We start from the raw sequence: 17,004 nt of genomic DNA on the forward strand, positions 1-17,004 counted from the left end.
CAGCCCGGCCCCTCCCTCCTCCGCTCCTCCAGCCCGGCCCCTCCCTCCCCCGCTCCTCCAGCCCGGCCCCTCCCTCCTCCACACCTGCAGCCTGGTTCCTCTCTCCTCCGCTCCTGCAGCCTGGCCCCCTCACTGCTGAGATCTACCTGCGGGCTGTGAGAAGGCTTTAATGGGGTGACCTATGCCCAAGGAGTAGCGTGTGGTCGGTGCTTTTAGTGACATGAGTCAGAACCACAATCTCTATGTCCCCTTGGAAAAAACATAAAACTAGGCAGAGCACAGAAAGTGTGCGCCGTCACCTCTGAGAGAGCTCTCGGGGTTTGTGCTCAACTGCATCCTCAGATTCCGAAAGCAGGAAAAGGACAGAGGCTGGCCGGCCAGGAAGGGCCAGAGTGGAACTCACACCCCGGCCGAGCTGGGGAGGCAGTGCCAGGAAGCGAGACCGGTGAGGAGCTGTGAGAAAGCGGGGATGTCAGGAGGCAGGGCCGGAAGAGGGACTGGGAAGCGGGGCCATGAGGGGGTGGGGACCGGGGATGAGGTCACGAAGGGAGAGGGGCCGTGGAGGTGGATGGGGGGGGCGGCCATGAGAAGGTGACAAGGCCTGGGGCGAGGGGTCCAGGAGCACCTACAAAATGCCATAGAGGCCTCTCAGGAAGGGTGCGGGGCGTGACGGGGCCACACGCGCCACCGTCTGGAGGCAACGTTAGAAACATCAGGCAACTGCCAAATGCCCCGGAACTCAGCAACACCCAGGACAGAACAACCTCCGCTTCCGTCTGTCCTGCCACAGTGTGGGAGGCGCCTGTTCCTCAGAATCTAAGGTACAAATCGAGAAGCACCACTGTGTCCACGGCAGCGGGCAGGCAGCAGGGGAGCCGAGTCGGGAGGGGCCTGGGCAGGAGAATCCAGGTCTCAGAGCCTGTGCCCCGTCTGTAACTGGGGGACAGCATCCTGTGCGCACAGCTTATCCTTCTGTCCGTCCGTAATGAGGGACAGGAGAATGCCCTGTGCATGGAGCCTGTCCGCCGTCCATAATGGGGGACAGCACCCTCTGCGAGGCTACACGGAGCCTGCCCTCCATTTGTAAGTGGGGTACAGCACCCTCTGCAGGGCTGCACAGAGCTTGTCCTCCATCTGTAAGGGGGAGACAGTACCCTCTGCGGGGCTGCATGGAGCCTGTCCTCCATTTGTAAGTGGGGTACAGCACTCTGTGGGGCTCCACGGAGCCTGTCCTCCGTCCATACGTGGGGTACAGCACCCTCTGTGGGACTGCACGGAGCCCATCCCCCATCCATAAGGGGGGTACAGCACCCTGTGCACAGAGCCCATCCCCCACTCATAAGTGGGGACTAGCACCCTGTGCACGGAGCATCAACCCACTGCCTGGCAGATGAGACACATGAAAAATGGGTCACTGTGGGGCTGCTGCTGCCATTACTGAGAGGCTGCGTGCCCTGGTGGTTGGGGGCAGGGCTTTGAGTCCTAGCCCTGCCACTTCCCAGCTGTGTGACTTCAGATGGACTACTTCACCTCTCTGCGCCTTAGTTTCCCCACCTGTAAGAGGATGTTAATAATACCTCTCTCCTAGTGCTCTTGGAAGGACTAGGTAAGTTACATGTGTAATGCACTGAGAACACCCACTGTCCCCGCCCAGAGGGGGTGCTCTATAAGTGGGGACAATGGTGACAGTTCAGCCTGGCTGTGGGTGGGTCAGCACCAAGGACAGTGCCCATGCTCAGTAAGCCCTCAGCCCTGCTGGAGCTGGTGGAGGCCCCAAAGCAGTGGCGTCTGTGCCTGCTTAACAGCTGGTTCTGGGGGGAGGGGCCCGATTCTGTACTGTCTGTGGAGCCCTGGGGGCGCAGTAGGGTCCCTATGAGTTGGCTGGATGGCGCAGCAGTTAAGCATTTGGCTGCTAACCAAAACGTCAGCAGTTCAAATCCACCAGACGCTCCTTGGAAACCCAATGGGGCAGTTCTACTCTGTCCTACAGGGCCGCTATGAGTCAGAACCGACTCGACGGCCATGGGTTTTGGTTTAGAGATCTGTGGTCTGAATATTCCCGACAAGGCTGGCTTCGAGCCCACACAGCGACACAAGCAAGGTCACGAACACGGACTGGCAAGAGATGCACGAGACTGGCCTCAGACTGGCTACAAACGAGTTCTAGCAGGCCACTGGGCTGATACCAGGTCACCCTGGGCAGACCAGGGGACCCCCAGAGAGGCCTCCCCACTGTCTGCAGCAGCCACAGCCATTCCAGAGAAGGGGAAACTGAGGCTCAGGGAGGTAGGAAGAGATCCAGGGCAGGACGCTCAGCACCCACGGCTCCTCTGATTCCCGACTTGCGGGGCCCCTCCCTATCCCAGCACCATCGCCTGGCCACAGCTGTTTGCTTCATTGAGCATCGACTACGACCAGACATTATTCCCGCACAGAGAGCAAGCCAGGTGGGACCCGCTCTGTGAGCAGGAATTAGAAATCTGCTCCATGCCGAGGCTTGGCGTAACGCCAGCTTTCACCATGAGAAATCTCTCGGAGGCAGAAAAATCAATGAAACCATCTTTAAAATTCTCTGGTTCTAAAAAGAAAGCCGAGGTCGGTGAGCTGAGGCCTCTGTGCAGTTTGTCACCTCTAAGCCACACTGATCTCGAGAAAGATCACCCAGCGCTGCCTGAGGTCTCCACAGGCTGGCGTCAGGGGACTGGGAGGCTATGTAAGCGGATGCTGAGATGACGCTGGGAAAAGAGAGCTTCAGCGATCAGGAGACGCACAGTCCTTGGGAAGAAGCCTTACATACTGAGCGCTGCTGCCGGAGAGAGAAAAGCAGTACGGCAGTTGCTCGGTACCCGCTGCTACCAAGCCCTATGCATGAGTGACTTCACCACTCCTTAAGAAATGTCCCCGAGATAAGGGATTCTGCCCATTTTACATTTATGAAAATTGACGCCCAGGAGGTTGAGCAACAAATAGAAGCCCAGGTCTGTCTGACCCCTCCTCTCACTCCTAAATGCTAGCGGTCCCTGGCCACCAGGACCCCAGGTTGACAACAGGTGGGATCTGTGGCCTCTTCCCTTTGGGCACCAGCCTCTCCCCCCATAACCGGGCCCTGCACTAGGGGCTAGGACACGGAGGGCTCAGGGTGGCTCCCGATCCCAAGGGCTTCACCGGAATGGGAGGACAGTCCTATCAGCAGACACCGAGAGCCTAGTGTCCCCAGAGAGTGGCAAAGGGGCTGTGCCCCATGAGAACCCGACTGACCGAGGAGGGGTGCAGAGAGGACAGAAAAGCAGGCAATGGGAAGGTGGCTGTGAGCTGGCCGTGCTAGGGGGAAGGCGGGTGAGGGGGAAGAGGCGGGACAGGGAGGAGGGTGACAGGGGGAGCGGCAGGACAGGGAGGAAGGTGAGAGGGGGAGGGGCAGGGGAGGGAGGAGGGTGAAATGGGGCGGGACAGGGAGGAGGATGTCAGGGGGAGGAGTGGGACAGGGAAGAGGGTGTGAGGGGGAGGGGCGGGACAGGGAAGAGGGTGAGAGAGGAAGGGGCGGGACAGGGAAGAGGGTGAGAGAGGAAGGGGCGGGACAGGGAGGAGGCAGGTGTGGGGTCACAAAGGCAGGTGTGGGGTCATGGAGGCAGGTGTGGGGTCAGAGGCAGGTGTGGGGTCACAGAGGTAGATGTGGGGTCACAGTAGATGTCCCATGACTGCTTTCTTATTGTGAATCATCAAAACAGTGCCCACCTTTACTCCTTTCTCTTAAAAACTTTACTACAAAACAAGTTTGCTTCAACAGGAACGTCACAATTGGGACATGAGGTGGCTGTCCCACAGCAGAAATCATCCAGTGGGTCCTGAGACAGAACAGCATCTTGGGACAAGGCGAGATGCCATGGAGCAAGAGAGAGGACTCAAACCCCAGGCGAGGCGGTGTGCCCTCCCACCACCCAACCTGGGTCCTGGGTGCCCCTGCCAGTCCAGGCTTTTTCTCAGGACGAACGAGAACCAGGAGAAGATTGCCCAATAAGCAAAGTAAGCGTGAAGAGGTACAGCCAGAGTGCTCCTTAGAAGTGGGGAGGGCGAGATTACGTCTCACATATTTTGGACATGTTGTCAGGAGGAACCAGCCCCTGGAGAAGGACATCATGCTTGGTAAAGTAGAGGGTCAGCGAAAAAGAGGAAGACCCTCAATGAGATGGATTCACACAGTGGCTGCAACAATGGGCTCAAGCGTAACAACGGTTGTGAGGATGGCGCAGGATGGCGCAGTGCTTCGTTCTATTGTACACGGGGTCAAGGTGAGTCGGAACTGACTCGACAGCACCAAACAACAAGGTAAGCACGGGCTTACTTGTATGCACTCACTGATTTGTAGTGAACAGGTTCATACGCGGTGAAAAACACGTGAAATTGTTCATTACAGATTAGTCAGTAAGCACAAGTAGCCCGTGCTTCCCTTGCTTATTGGGTGATCCGCCCCGACCACAACCGCCACCCTCTGACAGGGCGGATCCTCAGCCGGCACTCGCTGCAAAGGTGCCCCCTGAACTCAGAGCGACCCCAGAGCGGCGTGCACTCATGCTGCCTCTCTGCCCCCCGCATCAGTAGTAGACGTCTTTTCCCATTCTTCTTAGCTGCCGTCGAGTCAGCTCCCATCACAGTGACCCCACGCGCAACGGAACGAAACGCTGCCCGGTCCTGCACCATCGTCACGATCGTTGGTCTGCTGGAGTCCATTGTCGCGGCCACCGTGTGTGCTGAGTGCCTTCCACCCCAGCGGGCTCATCTTCCAACACTCTGTCGGACAATGTTCTGTTGTGAGCCACAAGGTTTTCACTGGCTGATTTTTGGAAGTCGATCGCCAGGCCTTTCTTCCTAGTCTGCCTTAGTCTAGAAGCTCCACTGAAACTTGTCCACCGTGGGTGACCCTACTGATATTTGAAATACCAGTGGCAGAGCTTCCAGCATCACAGCGACATGCAGCCCCCACAGTACAACAAATGGCCAGGAGGGTTTTCCCTTCACTTGGCTGTCACCAGACCCACCATCACGCCTGCAGCCCGGAGCCCCACACCTCCACAGGGCAAACGTCCTCACTCAGCTAATGCGATCGTGTCTTTGGAGCCCGGCAGCAGCAGGCCGTGTGCCAAGTGGCTCCCTGGTGACCTCACTGGGGGAGGTCTCCACAACCACACGAGCCCGAGGGTACTCCTCACCTCCTCCACCTGCCTAACTGGGGCTCAGGTGGACAGCCAGGGCACCACAGCCAGCTCAGTGAGCTCCCGTGTTCTGTAATATGCATCATGCTCCTGTCCCTCGGGGCTAAGACCTGTGTACAGCTAACATGCGGTCTCTGCAAACTGTGAGGACCCACACAAGCTGGGCACGGAGTAGTGGAGACCCCAGTCCACGGATGCCCCTTCTCACTGCCACTCGCCTGTGTGATGATCTGGACCTCCTCACCCGGCCCGCAGCCGTGGTGGGGCACTGCTTCCACTCCCTCCACACCCCGCCAGCTCCACCTCTTCATACTCCCTCTGTACGCCGTCCCGGTCAATTCCCCGTCGGCCCAAGAAACTGCACACGGCCCCGCTCACTGGCCCCACTCCCTCCCAGAAGCACCTGCCACCTGCCTGCAACCTGCCACCTGCCCGCACACCCGCCGCCCACCCCCACACCTGCCACCTGCCCACACACCTGCTACCTGTCTGCACACCTGCCTGTACACTGGGCTTTTGCTTGGTGGTCACACTGGTGGTCTCTCATCTGTCCACTCTGGGAGGTCAGGGATCAGTCTGCCCAGTTTCAGCATTGAGTACAGGGCCTGGCACACAGCAGGTGCTCAATAACTACCTGTCAGTGAACGGGGAGGTCGCCACCCTGTGGCCGGGGCACATCTGTGCTGAGGACAGGTGAAGAGATGAGGCTGTCGGTGACGGCCCGGGAGGACCGTGCCACAACCCAGGGACTCGTCGCCCCTATTTCTTACAGCTGACCTGGTCTACTGTCCCCTGGCCACCTTGGTCGAAGAGTCATGATATAGGCCCAGATCCATGAATTATCTTCACCACCTTGGTATACCATGAATATCCCATGGACTGCCAAAAGAACGAACAAATCTGTCTTGGAAGAAGTACACCCAGAATGCTCCTTAGAAGCAAGGGTGGTGAGACTACATCTTACATACTTTGGACACGTTATCAGGAGGGACCAGTCCCTGGGGAAGGACATCATGCTTGGTAAGGTAGAGGGTCAGCAAGAAAGAGGAGGACCCTCAACGAGACGGACTGACACAGTGGCGACAACAATGGGCTCAAGCCTAACGATGACTGTGAGGATGGCGCAGGACCGGGCAGGGTTTCGTTCTGCGGTGCACGGGGTCACCAGGAGTCGGAGCCAACTCGACGGCCCCTAGCAACAACGTTGGGTAAAGCGGAGGGTCAGCGAAAACGAGGGAAAGCACGAGGCGGACCGACACAATAGCCACACCTTACGTCTCATTATTTTACACTTAAGGGCCGTTGTGAGGCGGGCCGACTCAACAACTAACACCTCTCTCTGACTCCACCACCTCCTGTCTGCGGCCACACACAGCCCTGCCCGGCACTGTCTCGCCTGGGACCTCCTTCCTGGCCGCCTGACTTCTGGACCGTCTGCGCCAACCCTCTCCACCAGCGCTCACAGCTCCACAGAGCCCTGCAAAGCCGGCCGCACTGCCGCTACTTACAAAGCGCCAGTGGCTCCTTGCCAGCGGCCACAGCGGGTGGGCGACAGACACAGCCGGAGGTAACACAGATCAAAACTCGAGAAAGGTTTCCCATTACTTCCATCCCCCCTCTGGATGAACACGGAGTCCCTGGATAGTGCAAAAGGCTCACATGCTCAACTGCTAGCTGAAGGCTGGCGGGTCAAAGCCATTCGGAGCCTAGGAAGAAAGGCCTGGCAACCTACTTCTTCAAAATCAGCCATTGACCCAGAGAGTATGGCCCCCGGACACCGTTTTAGCTCAGTAATGAAGTCACTCCCATGGTTCACCCTTCAGCCAAGGATTAGACAGCCCCATAAAACAAAACAAGACTAAATGGGCACAACAGTCCGGGGACAAGGACGAGAAGGTAGGAGGGGACAGGAAAGCTGGTGACAGGGAACCCAAGGTTGAGAAGGGACAGTGCTGACATATCATAGGGTTGTTATCCATTGTAAAACAGTACGTGCACTAACTGTTGAATGAGAAGCTATTTGTTCTGTAAACCTTCATCTAAAGTACAATTAAAAAATTTTTAAAATCAGCCATTGAAAACCCTGTAGAGCACAGTCCTACTCTGACACACGTGGGGTCGCCGTGAGTTGGGGTCGACTCTGAGGAATGCGGAGAGTGTTTCTGCTTTGTGCTGTGGTGTCTTCAACATCCAAACGCGCTCACCTCCCTGAGGGAGGAACCAGCCTGAGCATCTACCGTGTCTGTGCCGGCCGCTACGTTGGTCACCAGCCCCGTGCGGCTGTTCACATTTGAATTTCCGTGAGGTGAAATAAAATTAGATGTAGAATTCCGTCCCCCAGTCGCCCCCGCCCACATTCTAAGTGGTCAGTGGCCACACATGGCAGGCGGCTACCGTGCCGTACAGTGAACACAGCATCTTCCTCAACGCGGGACGTCTGGGGCCAGCTCCCAGGACAGGCAGACGGACACCCATGGCTTTGTTTCTCCGCACTGATCTTTGGATTACCTCCTAGTTAGGGCGCGTGATACTGTTCTACTGTCACTGCGAGCGGCGAAACAAAATTTCTCTTCTAAATTGCACGCATTAAGGAACTCGGTTTAAAAAAATGAATAAAAATTAGAAAAAACTGGGGAAGCAAAAGGGCAGATGGCCTGCAGAAGTAGGGACCGTTGTGAAGGGGTGTTGTGGACGGAGGCTGGGAGCCTCCTGCCCCCAGGAGGGAGTCCCTCCATTCTTGGCCACAGCAAGTCCCTCCTGCCATCTTCCCCCACAGCACATCACAAGGGGCAGCTTGGTGCAGAGGCTACATGTGGGGGACCCTGAGTCTGTAGTCTGTATTTGAACCTCACTTTAACACTTGCTAGGTGAGCCCCGGAGCAAGTTACTCGGTGTCTCTGTGACTCAGTTTCCTCATCTGAAAGGGGATCACCATAGTTTCTACCTCCTAGGGTTGTGGTATGAAATGTGTGCCCTCGGCACACAAAGCCCCCCAAAGTGTTATCACTACTGTTACTATGACACCCACAAACGGCCTGCCCTACCCCCCCAGCCCCCAGCACACAGAGCCCCCCAGAGTGTTATCACTACTATTATTATGACACCCACAAACGGCCTGCCCTGTCCCCCCAGCCCCCAGCACACAGAGCCCCCCAAAGTGTTATCACTACTGTTATGACACCCACAAACGGCCTGCCCTGCCCCCCAGCCCTCAGCACACAGAGCCCCCAAAGTGTTATCACTACTATTACTATGACACCCACAACCCGCCTGCCCTATCCCGCCCCCGAGCCCCGTGGGCCGAGCTCCACCCTAAGCCAAGCTCGGCATCAACACTTCTTTCCTCAACAGTAGGTGGGGGCTGGAATCAATCCTGTTGCCCCAAGCCTGGTCCAGATACGGGGGGCTGCTGAGCAGGGGCCCTCCCTGGACCCCCAGAGCCCTATTCAGCTTGACTTTGACCCCCAGGTGTCACCCTACTGGAACCTGTGTGGGCTCTGACCCCCGGGTGTCACCCTACGGGGACCCTTGTGGGCTCTGACCCCCGGGTGTCACCCAAGTGGGACCTGTGTGGGCTCTGACCCCCAGGGGTCATCCTGAGCCCTGGGCGGGGCCTGTGTGGGCTCTGATCCCCGGGGGTCACCCTGAGCCCGGGCAGGACCCCAATACTGGGTATCCAACACCAACACAGCCTGCTGGGCCTCAGGGAGGAGGGGTCCGAGGTGCCCTCTCGTCTCTGGTGGGCAGGGGTCCCTCCTCCAGTGCACTGACCTCTGGGGAGTCCCAGCCTGACGCACAGCCACTCTGGCCTGGGGAGGGAAGGGACCGCTCTTGGCACACAGGCAGCCCGCAGCCACGAGGTAAAGTCCTGTTAAGAATCCCAGCGTGTGACCCCCTCGGCGGGCGTTCACCTGAGCAGGCGCCTGGCTCGGGATGGAAGCCCCCCAACGCCGGGCGGAAGGATACTGAAGCTGCGGTCCGTGATGGCCAGGTGCCACAGGTTGATGCGCAGGTCGTCGGCCGACATGTACGTCTCGCAGTCGCTGTTGACGGAGATGGAGTTGATGTGGTAGGTGTGGCCATTGGCGAAGACCCTGCGTGGGCTCACCTCCACCATCAGGTCTGTGGGCTTCAGCACTGGCACCTGTCACAAGACGGGGGCAGTCAGAGCGGGGGCCGCGCAGGGCCAGGGGGGTGGCAGGAAATGGTGGGAGGGAGCGCTGGGGGGTAAACTGGAGGCCGGGAACACCCAGGTGGGGTCCATCCTGCAGGTCGGGAACAAGCGAGGACAAACGGCCAAGGAAGGCCCCACCTGCCCTGAGGGGAGAGCTGCCCCCCTAGTAAGACTGGAGGGGTGGTGTGCGCCCCGTGTTCTGTCTCCTAAATGGGACACCGGGCCGACAGCCAGCAAACCTTCATGTACTTTCCTCAGCACAGAGTCCGTCGGGGTGGCTGCCCAGGCCAGGACCACACTCTCAGCCCCTGCACGGTGGGGAGGTGGAGGGGGTGGGGTGGGGGTCTACCGCTTGTTCGCACAAGTGGAAAATGGGCAGAGCTGTGCGTGGCACACGTGGGCAAAGAAAGAGGATGGGTTTTATTTGTTTGTGTAGACAGGCTTCAGAAAGGTAAAGGTTAGTAGTTTTCTTCCTCTCCCTAAATTTTATTTATCTTGTTGGTAGAAGGTTAGTAGGGTTTTAACGGATGAATAGGAGTTCAACAAATGGACAACGCAGAGAAAAGCCTCCTTGGCTCCACAGCCCGTGTCCCTCTGTCACAGCACAGCCACCCTGTAGTGGTGTTTCCAGGTGCACTTCCCCGGGGGGCTGGGGGCACCTTGGGGGCGGTGGCTGAGCTTTACTCCTCATCTGTGGGCCCAGGGGAGCACACGGCAGGTCTCAGGAAGTGATGAGCGTCTCCACATGAAGTGAATGGATGACGCAGAAAACACTCAGGCTGGGATGGTCCGGGTGACGTGGGGGAAACGAGGGGAGACCTAGACCCCAGGCTTCTTCCCCCTTTCCTCTCCTCCAACCCCAGTTTATAGTTCTTGCAGTCTTGGCGGGGGCGCGGGGGCGTCATACAGAGAAAATCCCAGATGCTGGGAGGTAAGTGAACTGATTCCCGCGGGACACAGGCTCTGCCGCCAAACGCCAAGCCAGTCAAGAGGTGACAACAGCACCCCCATCCTCTAGACAAAACCTTGCCCACCTCCTAGGGTGGGAAGGACGGGCACCAGCGCCCCGTCACTCAACACCAAAGCTCACTGGCCCCCGCCTCTGAGGACTGATTTGCAATCTGCAGTCATTTGGAGGTCAGCCTGCTTGAAGGTCGGCTCCTCCTTCCCCAGAACGACACTGAGGACTGCTGTGTCAGTGACAACTTGCTGGACACTCAGCGTGGAGGACACCGTGTGGGCCTGCTCAGCCATCGGGGGAACAGGCAGGGAGCAGTTTGCTGACTCTAGAGTTGCAGTCTGACCCAAGAGAGACGGGACCTCAGGTGAGGTGACCTGCTCCTTGGAATCCCATTAGGTCATGGATACTGGGCTGGGGATGGCAGCCACCTCCCTGCGTCTCCCTCCCTGACCGACCAGCACCCAGGCCACCTCCCCCGAGCCTGGCCTGCTCCCAGGCTGTGGACTCAGGAAGACGCAGACCGGCCCTGCCCTGCAGGCTGCCCAGCTCTGCCCACTGCAGCCCCCAGTGCCCCGGAGCAGGCGCTCCAACGAATGAATCGCACTCAGCTGTCCACCAGAACGGTCTTCAGCAAACAATCGCAAAGCCCCCGCTATGCGCCAGGCCCAGTTCTGGAAGTCAGGGACCGCGTAGGCAGCCTCCGGCGTGCTGGCCGCTCTGCTGGAGAAGGACAGAAGCAGCTTCACAGACCCCTTTCTGCACCACTCTCCTTGACGCAGGCGACCCGAGTCCCACTTCGAGGAATAGACCGGAATACGGGCTCTGGGGCCAGCCTTGCCTTGGTTTGGATCCAGCTCCGACACTCACAGTCTGTGTGACCTGGGTCAGCTCATGTTACGCCTCAGTCTCCTCATCTGTGGAATGGGGGTGAAGGAACAGTGCCCATCCCACAGGTCTCTGGTGAGGACTGAAGGGGCTGTGCTAGATTGGAAGGTGCGCCAGGTGCTCCAAGGCGTATGTTCTTGCTCCAACAAGGAATCTGAGGCTCACACCTGCCCTGGTCACACTGCCAGGGAGTAGCAGAGGCAGAATCTGAACCCAGGACCTGTGACTTCCATGTAGCACAGCCTCCCCCTGGGAGAATGACGAGTCCTTTCAGCACTGGAGACAAGAGCTTGCGTCAGCCCGGCTCTGTGGCTTAACCTTCCAGCCTCTTTTAGATAAAACTGCAGTTTTTAAGCTGTGCCTTTGTCAAAACTACAGAAATCTGAAGTTCTAGTCTTCCTTCCGCCCCCTACAAAGGGCTGGGAATTCACAAGGCTCAGCCAGTCTCCTCTGCCACCAACGTAGCTGAGTGGGTCTGGGAGAGTCACTGCCTCTTGCTGGGCCTCGGTTCCCCCTTTGTATGTGACTTGCTCTCCGCCCTCCATCAGGGGTGAAAAGCACTTTAAAACCTGTTGCCGTGGAGTCGATTCCGACTCACGGCGACCTTGTGTTACCGAGTAGAGCTGCCCCAAGGGGTTTTCTTGGCTGGAATCTTTACTGAAGCGGATCACCAGGTATTCCTTCTGTGGAGCCATTGGGTGGGTCTGAACAGCCAACCTTTAGGCTCCCAGCTGACTGCACACTGCTTGTGCCACCCAGGCTCCTGAAAAGCATCTCCTCACAAGACCCCCAGAAGAATGACGATCATCTCCATTTCACTGGTGAGGAAACCGAGGCAGGCAGCAGGGAAATTGTCCGCGGCCATCCACCCCGTAAGCAGCCCACCAGGACGCAAACGTGGCTCCTGGTCCAAATCTCAAAGGCCCTTCATGTCCCAAAATGCTCACCATTTATTAAGAGAAGTGCCAACATGCTTCCCGCTTGCTGGAACCTTCTGTGTTCCACGTCTTACCTGTAGAGATGTCACCGTGGAAAGGTCCTTGAGTCTTCCTTCTTCATCTTTTAGGTTATATCCTTCGGGTCTTTTATCTCTTTCGGTGATCTTCCATAATTTGATCGTTTTATCTTTAAAAACAGAAAAGTAAAACAAGACACGTAACTAACATCAGCACGGAGAATGGAACATCCACTTCCGTCACCCAGACAATGGTGCATCAGTTGTAAACTGTTTAACCGTTATCCTATTCCTGGACACGAAGGTTCCTCCCCATTTTGATCATTATGTATACCAGTGCGGTGAGCATATCTGCATGTGAGACACATGTCTTCATTCTCTGTTATTTCCTCACAGTTGATCCTAAGGAGGAAAGTTGCTGGGTCAAAGGGTATGACACTTTTAAGGGCCGGTATTCATCTCTCAGCTGACTTCCAGAAAGACTGTACCAACTTAGCTTCCTGCTTTTTAAAGTTCCTTCGCTGAGAGCAAAAGAGGATAACCTATTTGCTATTTCTGATTGAGCGGCAGCCCTCCTAGGCAGAGCTCAGCTCTCCAGCCGCTTCGCTTCTCCGGAATCCTGCTGAGTGAGACACCAACAGAGGTAACCCAAAACCACCATGCCCAGGAGAAGGGAGCTGACTCAGCCAAGCACTCGACAGGTGCCCAAGGCCACACAGTCAGGTTTCAGCGCACGTGACTGTCCAAGGCAAACACAGTAACAGTGTCCTGCAGGGTCTAAACAAACGCAGAGTAAAAGTTGTAACGGCACCTCATCTCTTCCACTGCCCGCCCTGCACCCTTGGGATAACTAACCTCCAATCTGGGAGGCTCGGACCTGGGCAGGGGGTCAAGCTAGGTTTGTACCAAGTGTCCACTGTATTTACTGAGCTGGTCTCCTTAGGAATAGGAAGCTCCTCCCACCCACAAAGAAAAGGATTTACGAAGATGTTCATGACAGTGCTATTTATGACAATGGGAACAGCCCAGTGTCGGACACGGAATGGTGGACGGTGCTTCCACATAGCCACTCAATGAGACGTGTATGCCACTCAGCCAGGTGATTCTTTCTGAGCTCTCAACACACAGAATATGCTCGCAGTTCATGTGAGGTGAAAACAGCACTTGCTAACAGCTACCACACGTGCACATACGTGCATGCAGCACACGTGTGTGAACACATGCAAGCATACCATGCACACAGGCACACACGACCACACGCGCATATGCACACACACGTGCATACACACACGCGCACACACACACGTGCACAGACAGGAAAGGCCCCTCACCGTTGGTGGACAGGAGGGAGTGGGCAGCATTCTGCTGGGGGAGCCATTTGATCTTGTTGATTTTCTCCTCTATCTCCAGGCTCTTGAGATAGTCGAACTCGGGCTCGTGGCTCTGGAAAGTGCTGTAGACATCGTACTCGCCCTGGCTGTGGGGCCCATTTTTCCTCTGCAGGAAGCCCCGGAGAAAGGGCTGAGCACAAGCCTGGCCGGGGCGGGCAGGCTCAGGCAGAGAGGAGGAGGTTTGACAGGGTAAGTCCACAGGGGCCTGACCACCAGGGCGACTGGCACCAAACGGGCAGACGGGGCCAGACCAAGGGCCAGAGGCTACTCTGCACACTCAGATGGCCGACCACCGGCTGTGCAGCACCGTCCCTCATCAGAGAAGTAAGAACAGGAACCAAGCCAGCTCTTGTTGACTGAGCACCTGCCACATGCTGGCATGGAGCCCCCCGCTGCCCACACGGCCCCTCGCTGCGTCCCCACGGCCCCTCGCTGTGTCCCCACCGCCCCTCGCTGCATCCCCACCGCCCCTCACTGCGTCCCCACCGCCCCTCACTGTGTCCTCACAGCCCCTCGGCACGGAGTGCCAAGACTGTCCCTTTACAGATGGGCAGAGGCTTGGGGGACAATGACCTGCCTGAGGCGAACTGTCCACTAAGCAGTCGCTCCCTCTGCCGAGGCCTGTCCTCCCTTGTGTCTCTGACCTGTACTCATCCCCTGTTCTGGATGTGCTGTGCTCTCAAGGAACAGCCGTGTGTTGGAGCCGAATGGACACAGGGACATGACACCCTGAAATCTCAGACTTGGAGCAGAATTCTCTCCTGGCTCTGCTGGGGGTTCCCGTCCCACTTAGGTAGCAGAGCTCCCCAAATAGGACCCTCCTGGTGAAGCCCAAATGGTGAGGCGGCCGAGTCCACCTCAAGGACCAGGGAACACGTCCCCAGCAGACAACTCAAGGTGACACAGACAACGTAAAATCACAGCAGAAGGACGTCCACCCGGGACCCGAACAAGACAAGGAACCAGGCGCAGCTGTGAAGTTTTCTGTGAACTTTTGGAACCTATCTATTGTTACATTTATTTAGATGCCATCTTGCTCCTGAGACGCTTTAAGGCTCTTCAGTATTTCTGCCTCCAGTTCACTTTGTCTCCCAGGAGCCCAAGGGTCAGCGGGACCAGAATTAAGAAAAAAATCAAAGAAGGAAAATTAAAAATTAAGAAACTTCTATCCGCCCATTTAGTTTTTCTTCTGGAATTTGCAGCAGGAGGGCTTTGATTGGCAACCCTGGCGCTCACTGGCCGGAGAGAGGTGAGTCTGTTCTCAGCTATTTAACGCCTCTGTGTCCTGGCTCCTCAATTGTAAGAGGCGGGTAATTATAGCACCTAACCAAAGTCACAGGGTTATGTGAGCAACACAGGGACAGCCAGCCCTCAAGGAGAGTCAGCTACTGGGCTGAAGCTCGGGATCCGGAGGAGGAGAGGACGCTTCTGCAGCCTGCCTTCCCTCCCCTCCCCTCTCCCCTTCCTTCCCCTTTTCCTCCCCTCTTCCCTTCCCCTCCTCCCCCCACATCCTCCTTCCATCTTTGACACTCTCCTCTTTCTCCTCTCTTCCTCGTCTCCCTCCCTCCTGCCCCCCCTTCCTCTTCTCGGGTTCACACCCTTCCTTCTTCAGCGTCTCATCTGGGGCCCACACTGATGTGCACCACGCTCCTCTCGGAGACAAGAGTGGGTGACTGCCTGGTGCCTGGTCTGCTGCTCACCCGTTTCCGTGTCTGTAAAACAGGATGAACCCCAGCCCCAGGATGGGCAGTGAAGAGTGAGGGAGGGAGTGTGCAGCACAGCGGCAGGCTCTGAGAGCAGGCGCTCAATAAACGGGGCGTTTTATCCCGACAATCTCTCAAGGTTGTAGGAATAGCGCCCCAGGGGTGGTGGAGAGGCCTCCTGCCTCACCCAGACCCTGCAGGACAAGTCCCCCTGGCTGGGCAGAGACCCTGGCCCACGCTGGACAGGGCTGAAGCCTCATTCGTGCCCTCCCGACCCCAGCTCCTGCCCTGTTCTCAGAAGCGTCTTGGCCTCGTCCCTGCCCCTGGTGTCCAGACAGAGCTTGACACACGTCGGCAGTTAGCAAGCGTCTGTGGGGTAACCCATTCCTGGTCTCCAGGTCCCAGCGTACCCTCGGCCAGCCCCAATCGCAGGCAAGGCAGCCAGGGAGGGCCCCCCAGGAGCGCCATCCTCCTGGGGCTAGTAGACCACAGCCCCACCCCCAAGCCCCAGCACACCTCTGGCTCCCGCTGGAAGATGACGACCCGGCCACCCTTGTCACCCGTGGCCAGCAGCTCCCCGGTGTGGTTGAACTCGACGGTGGAAATGATGTCAGCTGTGGGAAGAGAGAGACAGGAGGGGCGGGTGAGGACCCCAGGGCTGCCTGTCCAACAGCACCTAGGGCCATTAAACAGACTGTGCCTGGGCACCCCATCCTTGAGCACCCCCTCCCTGAGCGCCCCTCCCTGGATGCCCTCTCCCTGGGCTACCCACTCCCTGGGTGCCTCCTCCCTAAGCTCCCCCTCCCTGAGCACCCCCTCCCTAAGCTCCCCCTCCCTGAGTGCCCCCTCCCTGAGCACCCCGTCCCTGGGCTGCCCCCTCCCTGAGCACCCCATCCCTGGGCTGCCCCCTCCTTGAGTGTACCCTCCCTAAGTGCTCCCTCCCTGGGCTGCCCCCTCCCTGGGCTGCCCCTGCCCTGAGTGCCCCCTCCCTAAGCTGCCCCCTCCCTGGGCTGCCCCCTCCCTGAGAGCCCCCTCCCTGAGCTGCTCCCTCCCTGGGTGCCCCCTCCCTGGACGCCCCCTCCCTGGGCTCCCCCTCCCTGAGCACCACCTCCCTGGTTGCCCCCTCCCTGGGCTACCCACTCCCTGGGTGCCCCCTCCCTAGGCTCCCCCTCCCTGGGCTGCCCCTCCCTGGGCGCCCCCTCCCGGGCGCCCCCTCCCTGGGCGCCCCCGCCCTGAGTGGCCCCCTCCCTGGGTTGCCCCTGGATAACCAGGAAGCCAAGGGGGGCTCAGCAGCATTTGCAGTGGAGCGCCTGGCTGACAGATCCCACCCATCTCCTCCCCACAAGCTGCAGGACAGAGACCCCCCCCCCCAGGCACCCCACTTTGTTCTCTCCTCCTTCCCTTCCTCCCAGAAGCAGGCGGGGTGCTCTCGCCTGCTGCCCTGGGTAAGGTCATCAGAGTCAAACTGAGCTCCTCAAACCCAACCTAGCCCTGCTGGACCAGAGCCACTGACACAAAATGGCCCTCCCCTCCCCCCCACAGCCAGAGCCTCAGAGGACCCAGTGTGAGAACATGCGTGGGGTGGGCGCTAGGCACCCCCTCCCTGCCCTGCCGCCCAGTGTCTGTGGGACCCCCATGGTGATGCCCTAGGTCCCCCCATGCCACCACTCAGAGTTGGGGGGACCCGGGGTGAGAACACGCAGGGTCCCAGGAAAGGGAGGGCCATTC

The 17,004-nt window shown here is 58.2% G+C and overlaps 1 protein-coding gene across 1 annotated transcript in view; it reads right to left on the bottom strand.

The window, feature by feature from the left end:
- The window catches only part of PPP2R2C (protein phosphatase 2 regulatory subunit Bgamma), a 123,386-nt gene that overhangs the window by 22,706 nt on the left and 83,676 nt on the right, over window positions 1-17,004 (bottom strand). Inside the window, exons 2-5 of the mRNA XM_004383493.1 lie at window positions 15,793-15,890; window positions 13,514-13,679; window positions 12,240-12,352; window positions 9,174-9,351 (exon numbers count right to left, since the gene is read on the bottom strand). Of these exons, the coding sequence (XP_004383550.1) occupies window positions 9,174-9,351; window positions 12,240-12,352; window positions 13,514-13,679; window positions 15,793-15,890 (555 nt within the window). The remainder of the gene's footprint in view (window positions 1-9,173; window positions 9,352-12,239; window positions 12,353-13,513; window positions 13,680-15,792; window positions 15,891-17,004) is intronic.

The sequence above is a fragment of the Trichechus manatus genome, unplaced genomic scaffold, assembly GCF_000243295.1.
Source record: "Trichechus manatus latirostris isolate Lorelei unplaced genomic scaffold, TriManLat1.0 scaffold00111, whole genome shotgun sequence".
In the NCBI taxonomy this organism is placed as follows: domain Eukaryota; kingdom Metazoa; phylum Chordata; class Mammalia; order Sirenia; family Trichechidae; genus Trichechus; species Trichechus manatus.